Genomic DNA, 9,943 nt, shown 5'->3' with positions numbered 1-9,943 from the left:
CACATCAACATACACAAAGAAATGGTTAATTGGGCATAAAATCAAAAATGTTCTATGGCCATCTCAGTCTTTGGACTTGAACTCCATTGTGTTCCCTGTGGCTCAGTTGGTAGAGCATCGTGTTTGCAATGCCAGGGTTGTGGGTTCGATTCCCACGGGGGAGCCAGTACAAAAAAAAATGCATGAATTGGAATGTATGTATTCACTACTGTAAGTTGCTCTGGATAAGAGCGACTTACAGTAGTGAATACATACGTTTCAATTCATGCATTTTTTTTTGTACTGGCCCCCCCACAACCTGGAGGTGTAACAATACATCATATAGATGTATATAATGAACAGACTAGGTCTATACTGCTCCTACATGGTGTAACAATACATCATGTATGAACAGACTAGGTCTATACTGCTCCTACATGGTGTAACAATACAGTGCATTCGGAAAGTACTCAGACCCCGTCACTTTTTCCACATTTTGTTACGTTACTTATTCTAAAATATTTTTTTTAAATACTGAATTGACACACAATACCCCATAATGACCTCACAATACCCCATAATGACAAAGGAAATACATTATATATATTTCTTTGCTCATTTATTAAAATAATAAACTGAAAAATCTGCATAAGTATTCAGACCGTTTACTACGTACTTTGTTGAAACACCTTTGGCAGCGATGACAGCCTCCAGTCTTCATGGGGATGACGTTACAAGTTTCTACCATTCTTCTCTCAAACTCTGTCAGATTGGATGGGGAGCTTTGCTACACAGCTATTTTCAGGTCTCACCAGAGATGTTAGATTGGGTTCAAGTCCGGGCTGGTTCACTCAAGGTTATTCAGTGACTTGTCCCAAAGCCACTCCTACACTGTCTTGGCTGTGTGCTTAGGGTCATTGTCCTGTTGGAAGGTGAACCTTCGCCACAGTCTGAGGCCCTGAGTGCTCTGGAGCAGGTTTTCATCAAAGAGCTCTCTGTACTTTGCTCTGTCCATCTTTCCCTCGATCCTGACTAGTATTCCAGTTCCTGCCGCTGAAAAACATCCTCACAGCCTGATGCTGTGCCAGGTTTACGCAAGATGTGATGCTTGGCATTCAGGCCAAAGACTTCAATCTTGGTTTCATCAGACCAGAGAATCTTGTTTATCATGGTCTGAGAATCCTTTAGGTGCCTTTTTGGCAAACTCCAAGCAGGCTGTCATGTGCCTTTTACTGAGGAGTGCCTTCCGTCTGGTCACTCTACCATAAAGGCCTGATTGGTGGAGTGCTACAGAGATGGTTGTCCTTCTGGAAGGTTCTCCCATCCCCACAGAGGAACTCTGTAGCTCTGTCAGAGTGACCATTGGGTTCTTGGTCACCTCCCTGACCAATGACCTTCTCTCCCAATTGCTCGGTTTGGCTGGGTGGCCAGCTCTGGGAAGAGTCTTGGTGGTTCCAAAACTTCTTCCATCAAAGAATCATGGTGACCACTGTGTTCTTGGGGACCTCCAATGCTACAGACATTTTTTGGGACCATTCCCCAGATCTGTGCCTTGACACAATCCTGTCTCGGAGCTCTATGGACAATTTCTTCGACCTCATTGCTTGGTGTTTGCTCTGACGTGCATTGTCAACTGTGGGACCTTATATAGACAGGTATAATCATAAACAATATTATTTCATGTGGCATAAACAAAAACACAAATTCTCAGTCAAAAATATAAGTCAGAACACAGCGCCTTTATTCTCTCATGTGATTTCAGGTTCTGTGACTGGGAAAATGTCCTTCCACACAGAGAGAGATGTGGTAGGGCTTTTTTGATGTGTGTCTTCTTATGCTCCTTCAGGCTGCTTAACCAGGTAAAACGCTTTCCACACTGGGAGCATTGGAAAGGCTTTTATCCTGTGTGTATTCTCTCATGCTCTTTTAACTGACCTTTCTTAGTAAAACTCTTTCCACACTGGGAACAATGGAAAGGCTTTTCTCCTGTGTGCATCCTCTCGTGAGCTTTTAGGTGCCCTGTCTGAGTAAAACTCATTCCACAGTGGGAACAGTGATAAGGCTTTTCTCCAGTGTGTATTCTCTCATGCCTTTTCAGGTTAGCTAAAACGCTAAAAGTCTTTTCACAATGGGAACATTGGAAAGACTTTTCTCCTGTGTGTGTCCTCTCATGAGCTTTTAGGTACCCTAAATGAATAAAACTCTTTTCACAGTGGGAACATTGAAAAGGCTTTTCTCCTGTGTGTATTCTCTCATGAGCTTTTAGGTCCCCTAACTGAATAAACCTCTTTTCACAGTGGGAACAGTGGTAAGGCCTTTCTCCTGTGTGTATTCTCTCATGCCTTTTCAGGTTAGCTAACACGGCAAAACTCTTTTCACACTGGGAACATTGGAAAGGCTTTTCTCCGGTGTGCAGTTTCGCATGCTTTTTTAGGTTTCCTATTAGAGTAAAACTCTTTCCACAATGGAAACATTGGAATGGCTTTTCTCCTTTGTGTATTCTCTCATGCTCTTTTAATTGCCCTATCTTAGTAAAACTCTTTCCACACTGGGAACATTGGAAAGGCTTTTCTCCTGTGTGTATCCTCTCATGAGATTTTAGGTGCCCTGTCTGAGTAAAACTCATTCCACAGTGGGAACAGTGATAAGGCTTTTCTCCTGTGTGTATTCTCTCATGCCTTTTCAGGTTAGCTAACATGGTAAAACTCTTTCCACACTGGGAACATTGGAAAGGCTTTTTTCCTGTGTGTGTCTTCTCATGCAGTTTTAGGTTCCTTAACCAGCAAAAACTCTTTTCACAGTGGGAGCAGTGGTGTTGTCTCGCTGGTTTGGGCGTCTCTGGGTCTGGTTCCCCTGAAGGACTCTTCCCGCTGTCAGAGTGAGAGTCTGGTTTCTCTCCTGCCAAAGACAAACAGAGAATCCCGTTAAACAGAGACCTGAATGAAATCTCCACAAGATAAAACTGTCTTCCTATGAGGTTTAATCCAGACTAGATCCCTCAATAAAAGAGCAGAACTGGTCATCACAGAGTGGCTGTAGTGCTTTGTAGGCTGGGTAAAACCATTTGAATTCAATACATTTTTGGCAGCATCCCTTTTGAGTTAAAAAAAGCTTTCCTTACATGTTGGACTATGGAAGAAGTGGTAAGAAAGTGACTTCATGTAACTGAATGTAAAAACATTCATGAGATATACAGTTGTAAGTGTATATACAGTACCAGTCAAAAGTTTGGACACACCTACTCATTCAAGGGTTATAATTATTTGTTTTACCATTTTCTACATTGTAGAATAATAGTGAAGACATCAAACTATGAAATAACACATATGGAATCATGTAGTAACCAAAAAAGTGATAAACAGTTCAAAATATATATTTGATTTTTCAAAGTAGCCACCCTTTGCCTTGATGACACCTTTGCACACTCTTGGCATTCTCTCAACCAGCTTCACCTGGAATGCTTCTTCAATAGTCTTGAAGGAGTTCCCACATATGCTGAGCACTTGTTGGCTGCTTTTCCTTCACGCTGCGGTCCAACTCATCCCAAACCATCTCAATTGGGTTGAGGTCGGGTGATTGTGGAGGCCAGGTCATCTGATGCAGCACTCCATCACTCTCCTTCTTGCTCAAATAGCCCTTACACAACCTGGAGGTGTGTTGGGTCATTGACCTGTTGAAAAACAAATGATCGTCCCACTAAGCGCAAACCAGATGGGATGGCGTATCGCTTCAGAATGCTGTGGCAGCCAGACAGGTGTGTGTCTTTCCAAATCACGTCCAATCAAGCTGTAGAAACATCTCAACGATGATCAATGGAAACAGTATGCACACCTGAGCTCAATTTCGAGTCTCATAGCAAAGGGTCTGAATACTTATTTAAATAAGGTATTTATGTTTCTTATTTTTAATAAATGTGACATTTTTTCTCCAAACCTATTTTCTCTTTGTCATTATGGGGTATTGTGATGCCATTATGGGGTATTGTGATGTCATTTTGGGGTATTGTTTGTAGACTGATGAGGATTCTTATTTATTTAATCCATTGTAGAATAAGGCTGTAACGTAACACAATGTGGAAAGACTTAAGTGGCAAAAAAAGGGGTTAAAGACATGTATCTCTCAGATATAGGACAGACACTTCAGAACAAACTTCCTTTGGATGTTTTGGGGGACTGTTGTTCCATGTTGTGAATGTTATGCAATGCGTTAGTATGGGTTATAGCAGTATGGCCAAATATTGTTTTACATAAAATAACTTTTGAATATTTCTTTATTGATACTTCTATGGGTCTTAAAGTTCAAAATCAAATAGCAAAATTATCCTTGGTATAACCTTCTTAAAACAGTTTTTAAATTGTCAATACTGCCCCCTAGCCCCAACAGGTTAACCTGTTGAGGACAGACGTTCCATTTCGTGACAAAAAAATTCAAAATGTTCCATTACCGTACTTCGAAGCATGTCAAACACTGTTTAAAATCAATTTTTATGCTATTTTTCTCATAAAATAGCGATAATATTCCAACCGGGCAACGTTGTATTCATTCAAAGGCTGAAAGAAAAAAATGGAGTAGTCTCGTGACCGTGCATCTCCAGTGTCACTGTCCCCATGCTGACCACTAACAAATACTCCTGCTGTTCTTCGCCCAGAGACTGCAGACACCCCATTACACTTTCTGGCGCCTTCTGAGAGCCAATGGAAGCCTTAGAAAATGTCACGTTACAGCACAGATGCTGTATTTTCGATAGAGATTCTACAGAAGGACAATAAATTGTCAGACAGGGCACTTCCTGTATGGAATCTTCTCAGGTTTTGGCCTGCCATATGAGTTCTGTTATACTCACAGACACCATTCAAACAGTTTTAGAAACTTTAGAGTGTTTTCTATCCAAATCTACTAATTATACGCATATTCTAGTTTCTGGGCAGGAGTAGTAACCAGATTAAATCGGGTACGTGTTTTATCCTGCTGTGAAAATACTGCCCCCTATCCCAAATAGGTTAAAGAAAAAACACGTTTGGTGTTTGCCAAAAGGCATTTGGGAGACTACCCAAATATATGGAAGAAGGTACTCTGGTCAGATGAAATGAAAATGTAGCTTTTTGTCCATCAAGGAAAATGCTATGTCTGGCGCAAACCCAACACCTCTCATCACCCCGAGAACACCATCCCCACAGTGAAGCATGGTGGTGGCAGCATCATGCTGTAGGGATGTTTTTCATCTGCAGGGACTGGGAAACTGGTCAGAATTGAAGGTATGATGGGTGGCGCTAAATACAGGGAAATTCTTGAGGGAAACCTGTTTCAGTCTTCCAGAGATTTGAGACTGGGACGAAGGTTCACCTTCCAGCAGGACAATGACCCTAAGCATACTGCTAAAGCAACACTCGTGTGGTTTAACCTGTTATGACTAGGGGGCAGTATTTTCACGGCCGGATAAAAAACGTACCCGATTTAAGGGGAAACATTTAAATGTCTTGGAATTGCCTGGTCAAAGCCCAGACCTCAATCTAATTGAGAATCTGTGTTATGACTTAAAGATTAATGTACACCAGCTGAACCCATCAAACTTGAAGGAGCTGGAGCAGTTTTGAATGGGCAAAAATCCCAGTGGCTAGATGTGCCAAGTTTATAGAGACATACCCCAAGAGACTTGCAGCTGTAATTGCTGCAAAAGGTGGCTCTACAAAGTATTGACTTTGGGGGGGTGAATAGTGATGCACGCTCAAGTTTTCTGTTTTTTTTGTCTTATTGTTTGTTTCACAATAAAAAATATTTTGCATCTTCAAAGTGGTAGGCATGTTCTGTAAATCAAATTATACAAACCCCCCAAAAATCTATTTTAATTCCAGGTTGTAAGGCAACAAAATTGGAAAAATGCCAAGGGGGTGAATACTTTTGCAAGCCACTGTATACTACATCCATAACTAGTGATTTTCTCATTAGCATGGAGGAGTTTCTGCAACTAAATTGTGTGTGCATCGCCCTTGTGCGGCAATTTTAGCAAACACAGGAAGGGGCCTATATTGGTGACCAAAAGTTGCCCGGCACACTGCTTAGGGGTTCAGTAACTGTGAAAACGTATTTCTAGCCTACAATCATCGATGTTACTAATGATGTGAAAACAAGACAAAATATTGTTGCTCACTTGACTGTCGTAATATAATTGTAACATTCATTACAGATGTCAATTGTTGTACAACATCATGGCTATGCTGTTGGCATCACCTTTTATAGTGGATTTCTGCTGTTGTGGGCCTTTAACCATCTGTCTGTCTTTTTTGTTCACACAGGAGAGAGAAGTGACTATCGAGTATCCTCTGGGGAGCTTCAACAAGCTCATGATGCTGATGTGGCAAAGAAAAGTCTCTCCAGATCAAAACACCTCAAGAAACACCAGCAGAGACCCACAAGGAAGAAAACTCACCGCTGCTCTGACTGTGGGAAGAGTTTTGTTTCTTCAGAACATTTAAAATCACACCAGAGAACACACACGGGAGAGAAACCTTATAGCTGTGCTCAATGTGGGAAGAGATGCACTCAGTCAACAGACCTTAAAAAACATGAGAGAATACATACAGGAGAGAAACCTTATAGCTGCTCTGACTGTGGAAAGAGTTTTGTTTTTTCAGGACAGTTAAAATCGCACCAGAGAACACACACGGGAGAGAAACCTTATAGCTGTGCTGAATGTGGGAAAAGATTCACTCAGTCAACAGACCTTAAAAAACATGAGAGAATACATACAGGAGAGAAACCTTATAGCTGCTCTGACTGTGGACAGAGTTTTGTTTTTTCAGGACAGTTAAGATTACACCAGAGAACACACACGGGAGAGAATCCTTATAGATGTGCTCAATGTGGGAGGAGTTTTACTCAGTCAAGCAGCTTGATAGTACACCAGAGAACACACACAGGAGAGAAACCTCATAGCTGTGATCAATGTGGGAAGAGTTTTGTTTCATCTAGCACTCTGACTACACACCAGAGAACACACACAGGAGAGAAACCTTATAGCTGTAATCAATGTGGAAAGAGTTTTTCTCAGCCAAACGGCCTGATAGTTCACTGGCGAGTACACACAGGAGAGAAACGTCATAGTTGTGATCAATGTGACAAGAGATACTCTGATAAAAGATCTCTGATTAAACATCAGAAAATACATGGAGTTGTTTCATGATATCAATGAATGAATGTCACAATGTAGAATGTCAATTTAAATGCATCTCTAAAATGTAACTGACTGTCTTCTGCAGGTTGTCTTCTAATCATTGAGTTAAATTATATCTCCCATTTCCATGATTTTTTAAAAAGTTGTGTTATTTTCAACTGCACATAACCTGATTTCCCCACTAATTGATATATCAGTGATTTATTGTGATGTATGCAGCCAACTGACAATTTGTGGGTACAATTATATTGACATTGTTGCCCTGCTTTTAGAATATCAGGGTTAATTGATTAACTTTATATGTGTACGTTGTATTGACCTGCTCCCTTATAAGTGAATAAAGATTTAGTTTAAGAATAAGTCTGACTTGTGTGATAAGTTTGTCTCCTCAATTGATATTAAAGAAATTAACCACCACATTTGGAAAAAAAACTGCCCTGTCCTGAAAATTTGGGGGGGGGGGGTCTTCCCAATATGAGAGGAGTTGCTAAATTTATTGAATAAACCTTTTTCCATAAAGTTAGAGTGAAACCCACCTTCTAACAAGTTCTTTGAAGAAGAACCTTTTGGGGCTGTTTTTCATTGACCAAGAACCCTACGGTTCTTAGGGGATCTGAGAACAACTCCAGTTGAACCCTTCATTTTTAGAGTGTAGTCGGCTCTATTTACTCTCAGATTCAAACATGATGATTACGATCAAGTCAGCTGCTGCTGCTCCAATACAGTATGAGGTGAGACGGTGAACTGATGTTGAACTGGGCAGTCAGCTGCTGCTGCTCCAATACAGTATGAGGTGAGACGGTGAACTGACGTTGAACTGGGCAGTCAGCTGCTGCTGCTCTAATACAGTATGAGGTGAGATGGTGAACTGATGTTGAACCGAGCAGTCAGCTGCTGCTGCTCCAATACAGTATGAGATGAGACGGTGAACTGATGTTGAACCGGGCAGTCAGCTGCTGCTGCTCCAATACAGTATGAGGTGAGACGGTGAACTGATGTTGAACCGGGCAGTCAGCCGCTGCTGCTCCAATACAGTATGAGGTGAGACGGTGAACTGATGTTGAACCGGGCAGTCAGCCGCTGCTGCTCCAATACAGTATGAGGTGAGACGGTGAACTGATGTTGAACCGGGCAGTCAGCCGCTGCTGCTCCAATACAGTATGAGGTGAGACGGTGAACTGATGTTGAACTGGGCAGTCAGTCATTCATTCTGTACTATGAGTCTATCAAATCAAATTGAATTTTATCTTACAGTGAAATGCTTACTTACAAGCCCCTAAACAACAATGCAGTTTTAAAAAGTACAAATAAGAATAAGAAATAAAAGGAACAAGTAATTAAAGTGCAGAAGTTAAATAACAATAGCTAGACTATATACAGGGGGTACCGGTACAGAGTCAATGTGCGGGGGCACTGGTTAGTCGAGGTAATTGAGGTAATATGTACATGTAGGTAGAGTTATTAAAGTGACTATGCATAGATGATAACAGAGTGTGTGTGTGGGGGGGGGGGCTTCCGCTGACAACGCCTAGTATAGAGGTCCTGGATGGCAGGAAGCTTGGCTCCAGTGATGTACTGGGCTGTACGCATTACCCCTGTAGTGCCATGTGCATGGAGTAAGAGCAGTTGCAATACCAGGCAGGGATTGAACCAGTCAGGATGCTCTCGATGGTGCAGCTGTAGAACCTTTTGAGGATCTGAGGACCCATGCTAAATCTTTTCAGTCTCCTGAGGGGGAATAGGTTTTGTCATGCCCTCTTCACGATTGTCTTGGTGTGCTTGGACCATGATAGTGTCATGACGTTGCCCCCTTTGGGTAAAGCGAGCACAGTTGACCCCCCTCCCCCTGCACCAGGCCTTTTCTATGCACCATCCCCCGACCTCTATACTTCTGACACCAGGCTCTGTAAGAGCGGAGATTCTCTCCTCATGGCCACAGTATAGAGACAGAGTGGGTTTCATAGAGAACAAAGGAGTTCTTCCACCTCACAGAACTGGAGAACCGAACGACATTTATGTTCTGGAGAAGGTATAAAAGATCGGTGAAGAATCCAGCTACGAACTGGTCCGTTTGGTACAATTTTGTGAAACTCATGAGAGACAATACTGCAACATTACCATAATCATGTTTATAGAAGAGTCTCAGGTATGAGACTTACATCTAATGGTTGTATAAAATGAATGAATAAGGATGAAGCTATTTGTGAAATTGTGTAATGTGATTTTGGACTGTTTAATGAAGAGAACTCCAATTCCCTTTGGAGTTTAACTAAATCAAAGGACCACCCATGAACACAGACAGGACCCGGTGTCATGAGACAGCCTTTTCCTGCTCTTCTGAATAAAACCCCCACCTAGGTTTTCTATCACCAGACCGAGCTTACGTCAATTACGAGATGGCTAAAGGTTGGAGACCAGCTTACCTCGATAACGAGAGGGCCAAGGTTTGACCATGCATTTCTCTTGATGAACTTTTAACCATACCACGTGGTTAAACTCTTAGACTAATGATACCGACAGAATAAGAACAAGTCTTTGATATTAATTACTAGTCTGCAGCTAGGAATTCGGTATCATTGAACCCGAAGACCGACAACCGCCGAAACAGCTATTCTATAATGACATGAATGAATGTTACTCTGAACTATCCATTCTAACCACGACAGAGAGCGAGAGAGGGCGGACAAACTCTCCAACAGAAACTAACTTTTCAACAGAGATCCCGATAACACACTGAGCGTAAATATATATATTGAGTGCAATTACTCCCGAATGAGTGAGCGTTCATGTGCA

The 9,943-nt window shown here is 41.8% G+C and overlaps 1 protein-coding gene across 1 annotated transcript; it reads right to left on the bottom strand.

The window, feature by feature from the left end:
* Positions 1–1,750: 1,750 nt before the first annotated feature.
* On the bottom strand, positions 1,751–2,858 carry LOC115152494 (zinc finger protein 583-like). Its single transcript, XM_029697360.1, has one exon. The coding sequence runs from the start codon at positions 2,675–2,677 to the stop codon at positions 1,877–1,879; it is 801 nt and encodes a 266-aa protein (XP_029553220.1). The 5' UTR covers positions 2,678–2,858; the 3' UTR covers positions 1,751–1,876.
* Between the last annotated feature and the right edge of the window lie 7,085 nt (positions 2,859–9,943).

The sequence above is a fragment of the Salmo trutta genome, chromosome 17 (assembly GCF_901001165.1).
Source record: "Salmo trutta chromosome 17, fSalTru1.1, whole genome shotgun sequence".
NCBI classification, from domain to species: Eukaryota; Metazoa; Chordata; class Actinopteri; order Salmoniformes; family Salmonidae; genus Salmo; species Salmo trutta.
Note: the sequence above shows the minus strand (reverse complement) of the source record. Positions and strands in the feature narration are given on the sequence as shown.